Source organism: Monocercomonoides exilis (genome assembly GCF_001643675.1).
Source record: "Monocercomonoides exilis strain PA203 chromosome Unknown scaffold31-1199392, whole genome shotgun sequence".
Lineage (NCBI taxonomy): Eukaryota > Preaxostyla > Oxymonadida > Polymastigidae > Monocercomonoides > Monocercomonoides exilis.
The window spans coordinates 1,095,397-1,112,769 of record NW_027150576.1 but is presented as its reverse complement, the minus strand read 5'-3'; the positions used below and the strand labels follow the sequence as shown (position 1 = coordinate 1,112,769).

At 37.4% G+C, this 17,373-nt stretch overlaps 4 protein-coding genes across 4 annotated transcripts; all 4 read left to right on the top strand.

Moving 5' to 3' along the window:
- Nucleotides 1–1,898: 1,898 nt before the first annotated feature.
- On the top strand, nucleotides 1,899–2,504 carry MONOS_6362 (uncharacterized protein; the record flags this gene model as incomplete). The annotated part of the gene is made up of 1 exon (XM_067876589.1): nucleotides 1,899–2,504. One exon carries the CDS (start codon nucleotides 1,899–1,901, stop codon nucleotides 2,502–2,504), a length of 606 nt encoding a protein of 201 aa, XP_067725014.1.
- A 2,948-nt stretch (nucleotides 2,505–5,452) lies between these two features.
- MONOS_6361 (uncharacterized protein) lies at nucleotides 5,453–6,628 on the top strand (the record flags this gene model as incomplete). Its single annotated transcript, XM_067876588.1, has 1 exon — nucleotides 5,453–6,628. One exon carries the CDS (start codon nucleotides 5,453–5,455, stop codon nucleotides 6,626–6,628), a length of 1,176 nt encoding a protein of 391 aa, XP_067725013.1.
- Nucleotides 6,629–6,822: 194 nt separating this feature from the next.
- On the top strand, nucleotides 6,823–9,270 carry MONOS_6360 (uncharacterized protein; the record flags this gene model as incomplete). Its single annotated transcript, XM_067876587.1, has 1 exon — nucleotides 6,823–9,270. One exon carries the CDS (start codon nucleotides 6,823–6,825, stop codon nucleotides 9,268–9,270), a length of 2,448 nt encoding a protein of 815 aa, XP_067725012.1.
- Nucleotides 9,271–10,899: 1,629 nt separating this feature from the next.
- On the top strand, nucleotides 10,900–14,825 carry MONOS_6359 (uncharacterized protein; the record flags this gene model as incomplete). The annotated part of the gene is made up of 2 exons (XM_067876585.1): nucleotides 10,900–13,924; nucleotides 14,044–14,825. The coding sequence occupies 2 exons, from the start codon at nucleotides 10,900–10,902 to the stop codon at nucleotides 14,823–14,825; spliced, it is 3,807 nt and encodes a 1,268-aa protein (XP_067725011.1).
- Between the last annotated feature and the right edge of the window lie 2,548 nt (nucleotides 14,826–17,373).

Here is a 17,373-nt window from a genome sequence, read left to right as displayed (position 1 = left end):
TTATGAGTTTTTAAAAAATTTTTGAAAAAACTACTAAAAATAAAAAGAAAGTGATCGATAACATAACTCCCAATGATTATGTGAAATAACAATTAATAAAAAAAGAATAAAAAACAAATATCCCAAAAAGAATTTGACAGCAATCGAATATTCAAAGTTGACACAATATTATCTCTGGTTAGACTGTATGTGCGATCTCATTGTTATGTTGAAAATTATATTTTCAAAATGATCTGTATTTATTGACAATTTTTTTGGAAAGATTTTTTTATTATGGAAAATTATTATTCTTGAAATAGAATAATTATTCTGAAAGTTTGTTGTGGATTGTTGATTATTGATAACATAATGGTCAACAAAAAAATTTTTTGTTGTTTATGCATATTTGCAACTCAAACATTCGTTTAAAAAAGAAAAATTATTACCAAAAAATGTGCTTATTTCAAAAATCCACTCTTTTTTTGTTTTTCAATAAATAAAAAATTTTATGAAAATTTTATTTGAATTGTTATCGATTGTATTTGTGAAATCATTTTTTATTTTTGCAAATAAATAATTAACAACACAGTTTAAAGATATGGGTGATTTTTTATGAGATCATAAAATCGTTGCATCGTTGATCTTTCATGAGTAATTTTTTTTGTTGTTTTAAAATTTTCATTTAAAAAATTAATTGAAAAATCGAAAGAGGGATTTATTTTGAATTTATAACATTCAAAAGATCGAATGGTTTTCTATATATAATTTTTTTGGAAAAAATGTTATGGCTTATTTGATTATTCAGTTATCTTTTTTCCATGAAAGTTTATTGACCGGATAAGAGAAAGGATAATGAACATTCTATGTGGGATAGAAGATATAATTTTCCTCAGAAACAAGGTTAGCGACGTCGGGGATTTGATGATGGAATTGGGCGAGATGATTTAGAAGAAAAGCATCTTTAAAGGAAATACATTTTCCAAAATAACATATGATCATTATGATGTATGCATTTTTAATTGTTCTTGTTCGTTGAGAAGATAATTTTATAAATCATATTTTCAAAGTGCAAGAATCTGATAAATTGTATAAACGGCATTTTTTTTTCTGAGCAGAACATTTGAAGCGAGTTGGATGGAGAGAGTCAATCAGCAGAAGGGAATTGCAAATTATTTGTATTCAGTTTAGAGAGGAGATGAAAACATTTCGATTTCTGAGCATTTTGTTGAGAGGAAATTGAAGAAGAATATCAACAATTGGGCAGCATTAGGAAAGAAGAAAATTCGAGATATTTTTTTCTGAAAAAAATTGTCGACAACATCTAAAAGCAAGACATTAATGTTTGGATAAAGGATTATGGAAAAAGGAGCGCTGGGAAACAATCGAAAAGGAGATTGACGGCATTAGTGATTGGGCAATCCTCTGCATTTGTGATTAAAAGGTTAGGTGCCTTCTTTTGATGAATTTTTTGAATCAATGCAAAACTAACTATTTTTATATCTTTTTTATAACTTTTTTTTCTCACAGACAACAGCCTTTTTTTATCGAGTGTCATTCGCAGGGACAATCCATTTCAAGCAACATTTTAACAAATTTTGTGGTTTCTTCTCAGTCTTCTTCTTCTTCTCCTTCTTCGCTATCTTCACAATAGTCTGCTTCACATGCATTGAATGTCGGGAGTTAGCCTCATTTTGAGCATCCAAGCAGCAGTGCTTCTGTTCCTATGCAACAAGAAGAAGACAGACAAATTCCTCTATCATCATCTTCTTCCTCATCTTATTCATCTTGTTCTTCTTCTTCTCTCAAAAATGCACATTATTCTATAATGCATTTTAAAAAACCACATGTTTTCAAGATTAGTGAAATGTTTGTTCATTTCAAGAAATTCTTTAAAAGAAGACATGGGCAATTAGAAAAAGATGATTCAAATGAAACAAGAAGAAAAAGAAAAAGGTTTCGAAGAAGAAGACAACGCGGATGACGATTTGGGCTGCGAAATCGAAGGATCGATCACACACAATGCACACTCAAAGGATAGCAGCTTGTTGTTGATCGTTAACTCTTTCTCGCTCGGGACCTGCTTGTGCTGTGCTGAAGAAGAAACAGCAGCAGAAGATAAAGGAAAGTCATCTCCTCCTTCGTCCTCCCTCTGCCACGCAATCTCCTCGTGGAACTGCACCACACCTTTCCCGTATCACAGCAGCATCCTAAAGCAGTTCGCCACTTCAACCTCATTCCTCCTCCACTGCATCCCCACCAACTTCACCAGCAGCCGCAACATCCGGAACAAAGCTCACAGCCTTCTTTCTTCTCCACCACCGACTATACAGCCTTCACGCACAGCTTCAGCTCAGCACCTGCCGACAGCCCCAAAAGCACCCGCACGCGGTCATCTAGCTCCAGATTCAGCAGCGCCATGTGTCATTTCACAGTCTCCGCAGCTGCACCGTTCTATAAAAGTGATAGAAACACTTGTCCATCGGTTGAAGCAAGCATGTCTCGTTGTCGCAGGAATAGCTCGATGAAGTTGTTAGGCTGGCACGCCTCCAGCACAGACGCAAACGATAGAAGACAGCAGCCTGACAGCCGGTACGCATCCCGGAAGATCCGCAGCGACAGCGCCTTTGGAGTTTGCGGATAGCACACACAGAAGAGATTCCAGTTCTCCAAACACAATTCCTCTGAAAGCTGCCACTGATGGAAAAAATGAAGAAGTCCATGCATTTCCAGAACATTTGACATCACACAGCACCTTCATCTCCTCCTTTCTTCATCTTAACTTCTGCCCAGCTGTTATTCATCAGAATTTGCAGAAACACACATGAGTCTTCCATTTCCATCTTTGACTGTATCTTCTCAAACTCCACCAAAAAACATCTTTATTTTCTTCTCCACTGCCCTTTCAAGCACAATGCTGAAGAACAAGAAGAACGACAGCTCGTTTTATTTGAACTCCTCCCTCACAAATTCCCCAAACAGCCACGTCTCTGCAAAGTTCAACAAGAAAAGCTTCTTCCTTGCAGATCATCACATTTTGAACTGATTTGCTATCTTCTGCTTCTGCTTCTGCTTCTTTTGCGCAATCTCTGAGTTCTTCTTCTAAATCTCATCCTTGAATGGAAACTTTGACTTGCTTGTTGTTTGTACGTGTTCTTTCAGTTGCTTTATCAGAATCTTCGTTTCATTCTTTATCTGGTTCATCTTCTGCTTCACAGTTGTGTCCATTCATCCTCCATCACTATCACCTGCGTTTTCTGCTCCACCGCTGCTTGCTTCTCCTTCAACACTCACTCCGCTCCCCATTTTCACATTAACCCACTTCCAGCTCGAGTTTGTGTCGAACATCACAGCGCTGCAATCTCCTATGCTCGCTGAAAACATCTACTGGAATTTTTCACATAGATGCGACTGAAGAATTAACGAAATAAAACAGAACCATCACTTCTCGCACAGAGAAACCAACGAAGAAGATATGAAAAGTGTAACCCCCAACCCACAAGCTTCAACTTGCCATCCACACTCACAACCTCGCCCTGTTGCATCATGCGTTTCTTTTCATTCGAAATCCCAACAACACTCAGTTCAACATTCTCATAATCGCAACATACTGACCTGCAGCTCCTTCACCTATTCATTGCACTTCTCGCTCAGCTGAAGAATCTTCCAATCACACATCTGGATGAGATTGCCATTCCCTCACACAACTCTTTTAGTCACTCGTCACCTTCAAAAGCCTCTTATCATTTCAAATATAATGCATCCTCATGTTGAACTCCATGAACTTCTTATCCGTCTCCTGTTTCACCACTACATGTTTTTTTTTCTTTTCTTCTTCTTCTCCTCCTCACTCTTATCCTTCTTCTTCCCCTTCTTCTGCTTCTATTGCTTCTTCTCACTTCTCTAGAACAACCAGCACAATCGCTTTTATCACCTGAATGACATACTCCATCTTCAACCTTTCCGCCTCCAGCGTCATCTCCCAAACTTTTCCAGCACTTTGTTCACTGCAAACACTAGCCGCATCACTTCCTCTTTCATCTTATTCGTCATCACAACGCTCCTCGACTTCATTGATTGCAAAACCAGCCATGCTGTCTCCAACGGAAGCAGCTACGGACTAAAAAGATTTGTAGATCGATGGGAACGCATCCACACTTACACAACAAAGACATTTTTGTTTCCCGACTTCATCAACAGCGATTCATCAATTGAAGGAAGCGGAGCAACCAGCACAATAGAAAGCATCACCGAAAGCACCACATCAGAGGCGCATACAACGGCCCAAAACAGCACCGCCAACAGCGCCACAAAATAACCCAGCAGTTTCTGCAGCAGCATCTGCTTGTTCCGTGCATACACCTCAGCCGCCTTAGGCACCAAAATTCGCAGTCGTATCTTGATGTTATCCATCGCTCCTGCAGATATGAATGATGCCACCGCAGCCGAGGCATCCGATGGATAAATCGCAGGTGCTGATGAAGATACGGATGATTTATTACACCTGTTGCATTCTTCTCTTTTCTTCTCAACATCTAGATTGCAGAGCCAAATTTGAGTTATGCTCCAGTTGAAGAAGAAGATGAAGATGGAGAAAATAATAAAGGCGCAGAGTGAAGCGAAGACTTTGGTGAAGGATCAACCTCAAGAAGCTTTTTCAAATACTCCAAAACGTCAATCGGTAGCTCTTTCAATTACAGAAACACTTCATTTATGTCAGGATCAGATATATCGATCATCAGCCATTGCTCACCGTTTTTGTGCGATAAGAACTATTAAACCATTTCTTCTCCTTGTAATGTCTAAAAGTTAAAAGAAAAAGATAAGAAAATAGCAAAAGAGAAATTTTCCTCCACAAAAGATGTGATTCGTCATTAAATTCAAAAAATGATTAATATCATTTTGAGTTTTTTATTTCAAGCCTTTTGATGTTGGCATTGCAGATATATTAGATTTTACATAAACACAAGTTATCAATTAATTTGTTTTAATTCTAGAATATAATTTTTATTTCATGAGTATTATTACGTTTGAATTCTCTTTATCATTAACTTGCAAAAAATAACACAAGACATACGACTTTTCACCTTTTCGTTTTTTCAACTCTTTGAAATAATGAAATGTTTATGAAAGTTCAAAAAATCAAAATGTCTTTTCAAATGGATGAAACAAAAAAGGCAAAAATTAATGGAAATAAGTGTTTGCAACAAATAACAACTAAAAGTTTATTTTTTTAATCAAATATGAAAAGTTAATTCAAAAATTTTGTGAAATAGATCTTTTTGAAACTTTATATTCGATGATATTTTAAATAAATACAAATGAAGAATTTATAAAAATAATTGATGGGAACAAAATGATCGACAATTAAAGTGCGCAGCACATTAATTCTTAAGAAAAACCGTAATCTACAACACCTCTTTATTTATGGAGTGAGCTCCTTTATTAAGGGCTCAGTCGATCACAAAATTAGAAAATGTCAACTTCGTTGGAAGGACCTGCGTCGGGACTAAGCGGGATGTTTCCGCAAAGCGGACCAACAGGCGGCATGGGCATGGCATACCCCATCTCCGCACCAACGATGAGTACAGGAGAGCTACACTCCGCGACGTTTGCATCGACATCTTCTTCGTCCTCATCCTCCTCTTCAGCATCGAACGCTATGGATGCTATCCCGTCAGAAGGATCCACTCAGCCGCTTCAACAGGCTATTTCAGAGATCTTCGGGGATAGATGTGTATCCTCAGTTTTTAACTACCATTTAAACCAAGGAGATCTGGAGCAAACAATGAGGGAATACGAGCCAATTTCAGCCTCACCTTTCATTCCATCTTCTACACACCCACATTCACGCTCGCGCAGTTGGATTTCAGACGCCCTTGATGAAGGAGCTTATAACGTTGAAATGTTCTTGATCCCCGCACTTAAAGCCACACTGTTGGCAGCTCACAACGCAGTGGGCGAACCCTCCGAACATTTGGAAGAATCAATAATGTTCATCACTGCAGCACTTCAGGCAGCAAGGCATATGCGCATACAGGCAAAGTACGGATTCGCTGCAGCGAGATCACTAAAGGAAGATGCTGTTGATCCTCTTCTCACACCGGAACAGCTTGAACGTATAAAGCCAATATTACAAGCCAACTCGTCTAAACTCCAATCAGCACGTCAAGGGAGACTGGCGCAACGGCCCAGGAGACAAAGAGCACAAAATTTCAGCACTAAGAAAACTGGATTTGAAGAGCAGCGCAAACATTTTTTTTCGGAGAAAATATGGGGCAGGACACAAGCCTTTGCCAAAGAGTGGAAGAAGATCGGTGTCTCCAATTGTGTAGCGAACGGAGTTCTCCCGGTATGGAAGGGGAAGAAAGCAAGAGACAGGCTGATACGAGAGAAAGACATGGGCAAAGGCTTTATAGGCGGTCCGAAAGAGAGGAGGGCATGTGCGGAATGGATTGCGGAAGGCTTAAAAACAGACATTTTACGAGAGTTAAGAAGAGAGGAGGTCCGCTGCTTAAGCAATGTGTTCTTTATAGAGAAGAAGAACGGAAGCTACAGACAAATACTCGACTGCCGGCCCCTGAATGCTGCCCTGAAAGATATTCACTTCAAAATGGAAGATCAGCGAACAGTGGAGAAACTGCTCCTCTAAGACGACTACGCCACTTCCCTCGACTTATCACAGGCGTACTTTCTAATCCCAATTCACAAGACATTCACACCATATTTGGCTTTCACATTCGAAGGAAAATACTACGGATTCAAAGGCATGCCATTTGGGCTAAAGGATGCACCGCGAATTTTCACAAAATTAATGAGAAAGGTTACGAAGGAAATCCGAAGGAGATGGAGCATAAGATGCGTTTCATACGTCGACGATATCCTACTGCTTCACGAGAACAAGGAAGCACTCACGCAAGCAACTCAAGAAATAGTCGAGTGGCTTCAACAGCTCGGGATGATCATCAACAGGGAGAAAAGCGAGATAGCTCCCAAGAAGGTCTTCAACTACCTCGGATGGACATGGGATACAAGCAATATGACTGTATCATTGGAGCAACAGCGACGCAGGGAGCTGAAGAAGGATTGTATAAAATGGATGAAGAGATTGAGAAAGTTAAAGACTGTCAAGACAAGAGATCTGGCCTCGTTTATAGGGCAGCTAAGCGTCATTCGCTTTGTGTACAAGGACGCCTCAATGTACATGGACGAATTTTTCAAAATCCTCAACAGGCAAGTTCGAAAAGATGGATGGGACAGTTCCTTTCGTCTAAACTACAGTATAAAGAGGGAAATGGAGGTTTGGATAAAAAGGCTGAGTGCCCGATTTTCCAGACCCCTAATGGGATTCTCTCCTCCAGACGCAGTCCTTACGACAGACGCTTCGCCCCACGCTTGCGGAGCCACACTATCAGTTGGAGGAGAAACATATCATTTTTCCAGTCAATTTTCAATGAAAGATCAACTCCAAACCTCAAACTTCAAGGAACTCCTGGCTGTTTTATTGGCACTCAACAGATTTTCCTTATTGATTCTGAAAAATCACGTGAGCAAATTTCTTCTCAGATCGGACAACACATGTGTTGTCTTCAACGTCAACAGATGGAATGCTTGCCGGAATCTCCTTCCACTCCTCAGGAAAATACGATCGTTATGTCAAGCAATGAACCTCACAGTCACAGCGTTACACATCCCAGGGGAGAAGAATACGGCAGCAGACGCATTGTCAAGGTTGGCAATCGCAGGAGATTACTCGATCCTGACTCATCGTCTTCAACAAGCAGAGACTCTTCTTGGAGCTCAAACAGAGATAGACGCTTTCGCAAACGCCACAAACAAAAAGAAGGAGATTTGGTATGGGCCAGGAAGCAGGCTAGCACAGGACGGCCTTCATCCAAATTGGGGAAAAGGAATTCTTCTCATTCATCCCCCTATTCCACTGATTCTTCCATGTCTTCGGAAAGCAGAATCGGAAAAAGCGAAAGCGATCTTTCTTCTTCCGGCTTGGAAGAATCAGATTTGGAGCAACCTTCTTTCGAGACTGATGACTCGCTCCTTCATCTGGAAATGCTCTCGAGACGTCCTTTCCCCCGGACCGGGAATGTTGAAGTTGGGAGCCGCACTTCCTCCAGGGGCGTGTATGGCTGCAAGGATAGGATGGTAGCACGAGTTGGTGAGAGATGGTGGAGTGAAGGACTTCGAGCCTGCGGTGTCCCTGACAAGATCAGAAAGATTACAGAGGAAAGCATATCCAAGGTAACGTGGAATCAATACATTAACTGTTTTGCTCATTTCCATATCGAGTGGAAGTCTAATCAATTGGGTGAAATACCGGGTTGTTTCGATGAGTGGATAAAGAAATGCGCAGTCTGTTTTCTATCCTTGAAGGATAGAGGAACTCCATATTCTTCATTATGCGCAATGCGGTCAGCGATCTCTTTATTCTCTCGCACAGTTTATGGCAGGGAGATAGGCGATATCCCGCTTATCCACACAATATTCAGATCCTTTTCGTTCTCTCAATCCCATAAGAAACCATACACAAGCATGTGGAGTCCAGACATTATCACAGGTTTTTACTCCCGGGAACTGAATAATGAACAACTCCCGTTTTTAGATCTCACGGTTAAATGTATACTATTAATTATGTTGTTTTCAGCATGTCGATTCTGTGAGCTCGCTCGAATATCCATGTCTGAATCTATTTGGGAAACAGAAGCAATCCATCTTTCAACGAGACTGAAGACATCCCGCTCAAGAGAATTCATCACTGTTCCTTTCTTACAGGAAGAACACATCCGCATTTGTCCTGCCAGAGCGATTCGTTGTCTGTGGGATCGGGTGAGAACAACTTACGAAAAAAGAGACACATTTCTGCTCAACAAGACAACTCACACTCCTTTGACTCCCAGTGGGATTCGCAAATTGGCAAAGTTTGGGATGATGAGGGCAGGAGTTCCAGAAGAATTTCGCCCGTACACCATTAAACATGCAACTATCTCGAAATTGTCAACAGAAGGTATTCCTGAGACCTGCGTGGCAAGATTTGCGCGATTGTCCACAACAGCACACACACCGTTAAAATCCTACTTCAAAACGAACCTGGCAAGTCAAATGGCTCATATGCTTCTCCCTCAGAGCCCTGAATTACAACTTTCGGACGAGAACTTTAGGAAGGAGAAGGTCCAACGACTGCAATCAAAGAACATTTCAATCGGAACAATGCAACAAACAACTACCATCACTTTCGGAAAACAATTTGAACAGTCTTCAGATATTTCAGCTGAAGCCTAGGCTTCTCCAATAGATGAAATTGTGGCCATTCAAACACATCCTTCAGGCGAAACAGTCAATCAAGCGACGCTCTTCCCCTCAAGAGTGGAAGAGCCAGAAGGGGAAGATGTTACTGAAGGAAAACAATCAGAGCAGGGTAAAGAGAATAGATAAACTTCATCTTTGAATTCATTTGATATTGCAACTTCAGAAGAATACAAGGAGCTGCCCAATTAAGAACACTCCATAAATAAAGATGTGTTGTAGATTACGGTTTTTCTTAAGAATTAATGTGCTGCGCACTTTAATTCGGTGAGAAAAACCTATCTACAACACCTCTTTTTTCCCCCCCAGAGCTGCGCTCTTCCCGCCCTTTGGTCAGTCCCTTGATTTATCGGGGATAAACAGAGACTTTCAGCCAGTTACGCAACAGCGCTACAAGCCAAAAGTTAATTCAACGTAGTTCATTTATTTCTTTTATAGAACAATTTTCCATTGCCATAGCAGTAATCATGCTAAAATCCTTTGCAACACCTTGACGCTGGCCAATGGATGTCAGCGCAAAGAACCTTTCACGTTTTTTTTTTCGAGTCTTTTGCACTTCATCTATTTTCACATCACTTTGTGATCGACTGAGCCCTTAATAAAGGAGCTCACTCCATAAATAAAGAGGTGTTGTAGATAGGTTTTTCCTCACAGAATTTATGATCATTTTTTTTAAGGGACAACATTAAAACCATGTAACTTTTCAAAGAAAAATACCCATATATTATTATTATAAATGGGTGATTATTTTTGAAATCATATTTTTTCATTGAAAAATTTCGGTGCAAAAATATTTCTTGAATATCAAAAAATAAACTTTGAAAAGTGAAAAGGCTTATTGAATACATTTAAATCTTTGATTCGGAATAACCATTAGTTATTAGAAACAATCATTAAGCTTCTTTTCTTTTGAAAAAATAATTGTCTTTCAAAAAACTGACTGTCTTTGTAAAATCAACACCCCGAAAAAATATATGATTTCAAAAATTATCACCCAAATATTTTTATTAAAATAAATTGTTTTTTTCTCCAATTCAATCTGTCACATTTGAAGAGTCGAATTTAATGATCCCATAAAAAATCACCCATTTTGCAGTTTTATAAATTTGCATGCATAACAATAGATTGAACGATTGAATGATAGTGAGTTGTTTTCTTTTTTTCATAATAATTAGAATCAAACAATAATAATAATAATATGATGATGGAAGTGGTGTTGTATCCAAAATAAAAACAAAAATATTATTCTCTTCTTTCTTTCTTTTTTTAAAAGGGCCAGCAGATCGAAAAATAGGACTTCGTTTCTCATTGGCCCAACAAATATTCTGAAAAGGCACTTTGACATATCTAACTCGAAAAACTTATTAAAAATATTATTCTTTCTGATATAATTGGAGTGAAAATTTTAAGTTCATCAATAAAAATTATGTTTTAAATTTTTCTAAACCTCTTTTTAGTTTAATAAAGAGCTTTTATCAATTTTAACTCGTTTGATAAACATTCTCCTTTTTCGAGAATCTGCCCATTATTAAATTTATTGTTTCAGAAGTCGGCTTTTTTTGTAACTACAGGGAAGATTCGAAGTTATCAATTTATCACATTGTTATGCTTATAATTTTGTGTTGCATGCAAATCGTTTTTTCTGAAGATATGGATTTGGTGGAAGCAGTTGAAAGTGTGCCAAATATTGGCTCTCCGCCTTGTCCTCGTGAAGGATCATTCTTCCATTTCATCAACAATACGAAAAGAAAAGGACTGTTTATCGGCGGTGGAAGGGATATTGATGGAAATGTCATTAAAGATGCATATTTTTATGATTTGAACCGGAATTTGTGCAATATTGCTCCGACAACAAATCTTGATGTTCTTCCCGATCGGTACATGTGCGTATCATTTTGCGTTGGCGGTGCTATGTATATTTGGGGAGGCCTTAGTAATCGTGGGCTATCTGACGAGTTGCTTTCATATGATTTTGAGCGTATTTCTTGGAAAATTGTTCCTCCATCAGGCAGTATTCCATGCGAACGATATGCCCCCTGCACGGTGGAAACGTCGTCTCGCGTTTATATTTTTGGTGGGCAAGGATCTCACGGACTTTTGAATGATTTGTGGGAACTGGACAAACAGACATTTTTGTGGCATTGCTTGCGCGAAAATGATCCAACAAAAAATCCACCACCGCTTCGTGATGGGGGCGCATGCGTGTTCAAAGATTATTTGTTTATTTTTGGGGGTCTGACAAATAATATTGATGACAAGCCAAATGTTTACAGGATAAAACTGTCAAATCCAGATGATTGCCAGTTAATTGAAATAATTACTAATTATCCTTTTAGCGGAGCTATTTTTCGATCTGGATTTACAAGTTACAGTTCGGAAACAGAATGTTTTGGATTTATATGGTGCGGAAAGGAAGGAACAAATACAGTGCCATTAGATGTCTTATTTGTTTTGAATCTGACTGCTGCTGGGATCAACCCTAACGTTAAAAATGTAACGCTGAATGGTTTTTCATTTTATCGGAGATTCGGTAAAATGGGAACATCTTGCACGATGGACGAAGAAGGAACCTTGTATGCGTTTGGTGGAAAAGACGGAGATTATGCAATAAATGACATTAATTTCATATCAAAAGAAGATTGGTCAGGCTCAAAAAGTCAAAAAGCTATCAAATCATTTTTGACCAATAAATCGGAAACCTTTACTTTTTCTCTGAATAATAAGAGAAACAATGTATTTGGATTATCAGGCAAAACTTATGATTCTTCGCTTCCTGTAACAAAACATCGTCTTGCTGAATTGAGCGGAACAATAGCTGTTGTGGGAGGATACAACCCCGAACAAAAGAAAATGATGGCAATTAACAGATTATTTGAGCCAGATTATGGGAAATGGATAGAACCAATGGATTTTCAATATTGTTCTGAAGAGGTTCCTTTTGTTGCAGAAGCTGCAGTTGCTGTGTTGAGTGGAAGAATTTTCGTATTTGGCGGAGCGACTTATGATAACGACGGAGATTTTGCAACAATGAGCAATGACCTTTTTGAATACAATGACGTTTCACATTCTTGGCAAAAAATCAGAGTGAAAAATGATTTCAAACCACCGAAAATGTGCCGTTCTGGTGCGACAATATATGAATCGGTGTTGTACATTGCTGGAGGTTGCGATATGAACAAAATTCTGCAGAAAGACATATGGGCATTCAATTTTGCAACATCAGAATGGCTCAAAGTTATGGAAATGGACACTGCAGCTCAGAGGCCAACAATATTTGTGAAAAGCATTATTCTAAGAGAGCACTTAACTAATCATAAAAAAAGCAAAAGCCAACATACGAAGTATGAAATGGAAAAATTGAAAGCTTTGAATGAAAAAGTTAAAGGAGACGATCAAAAGCCAATTCCACATTTATTTGTTTGCGGAGGAGATGAAAAAGAAAGGCCAATTGAAGGTTGCTTTGCACATCCGCTCGAGGTTTCTGCTTCTTATGGAGGATGGCTTAATTTGAAGGGTCCTAAATTCCCTATTGGTAGCTCTGTAGTTGTTGTTGGCGATGGAGAAATAGTATTTGTTGTTGGAGGAGAGGAATCTGGCGTTGCAAAGAAATCATTCTTATCCATATTCACATTCGATGAATACGGAGAAATCAAACTTGCCACGCACAAATATGACGAAGATAGAGAGGAAATGGATTTCCCTATAGTGCATGGCAGCTGCATTTTCATGCTCGATTCACTTTATTGTCTCGGCGGCTATGCAGTGAGTGATAGAATGACCCCACTTCCGATTGCCACAAACAAGCTTACAAGAATAAAATTGAAGAGTCACCTTTCTGGCTGCGCTCCAGGATCATATTTTAACAATGAAACAAATAAATGTGTTCTTTGTGCTAATGCAGCATATTCTTCGCACTTGAACCAAACAGAATGCGAAAAATGCCCAATTGGCTCAGATTCATGGGGATCTGGAACATCGATTTATTCATGTGTTCCTTGTAAAGAAGGGACATTCATGTCAGAAATTCACCATTATAATTGCACATATTGTGAATCAAACAGCAGCTGTATTGTTGGGTCAGCTGCAAACAACAACACTTTGCAGAGAAAGCCGTTTGAGTGCACAGAGCAGCCAAAATCGTATGATCCTAATTCGAACAAAGAAACAATGTTCACAGTGTTGTTTTATGGTGTGTCACTGATTCTTGGCTTGATTGTGGCTGTTGTGTGCTTTTGCCTGCCAACACGAGACAAACTGTACAAACTGGATCAATACTCAAATACTTACAAGGATGTCCTGGATGAAAAGACACACAAAGCAATAAAGACCGTAAAGAAAACGAGTTATGGCGGATGTGTTTCGATTATTGGCATTTGCTTTGTGGTTGGTGCAGCTTCAGCAGTGATTGTGCTATTCTTTTTGATCAACACGCTTGAGAATCGGATTTATGTTGACTCAAAAATCCAGAACATTACGCTGGATAAATTCACCAACAAAAAGATGGAGTTCATAATTCGGTTGAGAGATTATTCAGGGGAATGCGTGAAGGATGTGAAAGACAAACATGCTGAAGCACAAGGCGAATGCTCTCCACTTCTTGGGATTGGAAAAACGTCATATGATCCACTAAGTTTGCGGTAATATTTTTTTTACAAAAAAATTAAAGTTTATCTCTGAAAAATTTCTTGTTTTTATATTTCTTGTTTCATAATCTGCTTTGATTGTTGTTTCAAAAATGAAACTTTTCAGATATTTATCCCACTGAGCCGGTTGTTATCGAGCCAAGATGCAGTCAATCTCCGTCTCCAAACAAATTATTCGCATCAACAACAGACTGCTCAATTCGACTTTCAGGAGAAAACATAAGCATTGATACGATTGAAAGAAGAGCAAAACTTCTGTCGTTCTATTCGAAAGAGAAAGATGCGTTCTTTTATGGGATCGATGGGTTCATTTCAGTTGATTCTGGAATAACACAGCAGAAAGGGTACTTCTTCATTGACTCCTCGTACCAGTCGCAAGCAGAAAGTCATTTTGATGGGGATCCGTCACATATTTTCAAAGGCGGAGAGCAAACGCAGGTTGTTGCTGAGCTGATGGTTAGCAAGTATGAGGAGAACAAGTGGAAGCACATTGTGCAGATGGGGCACGAAGCGAGCAGGATTTCAATCAAGCCAGGCTCTCAAGTGAAGAACAGCGGATTAAGCCTTGCGCTGAGTGTGGGTGTGGATGTGCTTGTGGAGCTGTCGCAGACGGTGGTTGTGACGACGAGGTCGTTTAAGACGTCGGCTGTTGGACTGATCACTGCATTGGGAGGAACTTTTGTGTATTTGAATTACATTGGGAAGCTGATTCCGGTGGTGGAATTCATATTCAGCGGGAAATTGTTCTGTGGCTGCTGCAAAAAGAAGTGGAAGGCATCGAGCTTTAAATGTCGTATGAGCAGAGATCCTCTTCTGGACGATGAGAGAAAGAAGATCCAGATGGAAAGTGATGATGTGACACAAGACATAGTTGGATACTCATTATAACGGGAATTCTTGATATTTAGTTTTTTTTATGAACGAGCAATTATTTCTGTTACTGATGTTATTGATAAGGTATTGTCATTAAGCCATATGGAAGTCACAAGTCATGATCTATGAAAATTCAGACATTGATTACGTTTCTTTTTGTGCATTTTTTGAAGAAAAGTTTGTATTAGCATAGAAATATTTTTGCTTTTAAATATAGTTTTGAAATTCAGATCATTAATAATGCACGTTCATTGAAATTATTATCTTCATTAATTTCGTTATTTTCCTTATATTTTGCGATATATGTTTAGTTGTTGAGATTAATTTTTTATTTGTTAAAGAGAAACAACAAACTGCACAGAGGAGTTATAAAGCTATTTATTTATTCATTTATTTATTCTGATTTTTATTTGTATTTTTATTTTAATTTTTATTTTTATTTTTATTTTTATTTAATTTAATTTAATTTAATTTAATTTAATTTAATTTAATTTAATTTAATTTAATTTAATTTAATTTTGTTTTGTTTTGTTTTGTTTTGTTTTGTTTTGTTTTGTTTTGTTTATTAATTTTTGATGATGGCCTAACCATCCATAATTTGTTTGTAATTAGTGTTTAAAAAGTTAAAGAAACCGGATTTTCTCTTTGTGTTACTTTAACTGTAATTGAGGTTCGTTTTTATTTCAGATTTATTTTTGTATTTGAATTGTTCGCAACGTTATTTTGGTGAATAATACAATCCTTGACTTACAATTATTTGATCTTTGGAAAATTCCTCGAATTCGGTTTTTCTAAGTGACTTGACGAGTTGTCTGAAATCAATTTTTCATTTCACTTTTTATTTTAAAAATCTTTAAATCATTATTCGCATTTTGATTCATCCCAAAAGTTTTAAATCGTCTGACAAAAAAACAAATGTTGAGAAATATATTTATTGCATATTTTTTTTTCTCAAATTTTTTGTTTAATTACATTTTTGATTGTTTTTAATATGAGGTGTGGTTTATAATAGATTGTCATTTTTGTATTTTAAGTTGAATCGTTTAATATTTCGTGATTAAGTTCGATTGTTGAACTGTTTCAAGTATATCAAACACTTAGTATCGAATGAGGAATGAAGGCGAATGAAGATATATCAACAAATGAGAAACTTGAGTAATCTCTTTTTGAACAGGTTTTTCGTTTGGAAATTATTGTTTTCCAGTGCAAAGTGGTTTTGTTTTGTGTCATAAGTAATAACGATAATTTGAAAATAAAGAAATGCTTTCTGAATGTGATTATTGAACGAAAATTGATTTGTTATCAAAAATCGAAGAAATGAACGAACTAGTGAACGAAATGGATAAAGAAGAATTCACATCTGCTTTCAAAAAAGAACTTTTTTTTACGAAATTGAAAAAATGATAGAAGAAAAGAAAATGTCAATGGGAAAAGCAATTGTGTCACTCAAGTTCTTTGGAAATTTCAATGCGTTTATAAATAATGAATTGATTTATTTGTTGAATCTTCATTGAATAAAAGATTGAAAAGGATGATAAACAATAAAGAGGAAAAAAGATGATGAAAATGAAAAGCATCTTGTTGAATTTGATAAATGGATTTTTTTTGACTTTGCAACAGATTTTCTCCAAAATTGCTTTCAATCTGTGTGCCTTTCCTGTTGAAATACGCATTGAGAAAAGTGGAAAGCGAAGAAGCTCAGAAAGAAGCGGAAGTGTCTTTGTTTGCATTGAGAAATGTGACAAACGAAGTAAGTATTTTTTTCTATTGAATAATTTCAACAACATACAACGATCACATAAATTCAAAAATAGAAAATGGAGCAAGAATTGTTTTTGAATGAGATTGAGGAGATTATCGCTTATCATCAGAAGCACCACAATCTGACAAGACTTGCCAATCAATCAGCTTGGGAGTTTTTGACAAAAAGATTATGCTTTATTAAAAATTAGGAACAAGTTGTTGAAAATGAGCTTCATTTTGTGAGAGAGGCAATAAAAGAGCTGGAAGTGCTTTCAAAGTGTGTTGACTGGAAGAGGAAGGAAGAGGAAGAGGAAGAAGGAAGAGGAAGAGGAAGAAGGAAGAGGAAAAGAAAAAGAAGAAGAACTTGTTTTGATGGGATGGCTCTCAGCATTGGAGTATCATCGTTCAGAAACCCGGGAATTTTTCAAAAACCCGGACTTTTTTAAAAAATTCATATATCTCGACGAGTTTTAAAAATTAAATTATAACACTTCACACAGTTACGCATCGATGTATAACACATCTTACCATATCAAAATTTTTATTTATTGTGCTGTATTTAAGAAGAAATAAATAATTTTTATTTTTGAAAATCTGACTTTTAATGAAATTTTCTATTTTAATAAAACGATTCAGTTCATCTTTTATACATAAAACTTATTTTTTCTTTGTTGCAAACTGTTCTGGCTATTTTTCATTTTCTGCAATTTGCTCTTTACAACGGAATGAAAATCTGTCATTTTCAAAAATTCACGGTCAATGGGATAACTTAAAAAATATTTATTTCCAAACTCATAAGCATACATGTGAATTAAACACA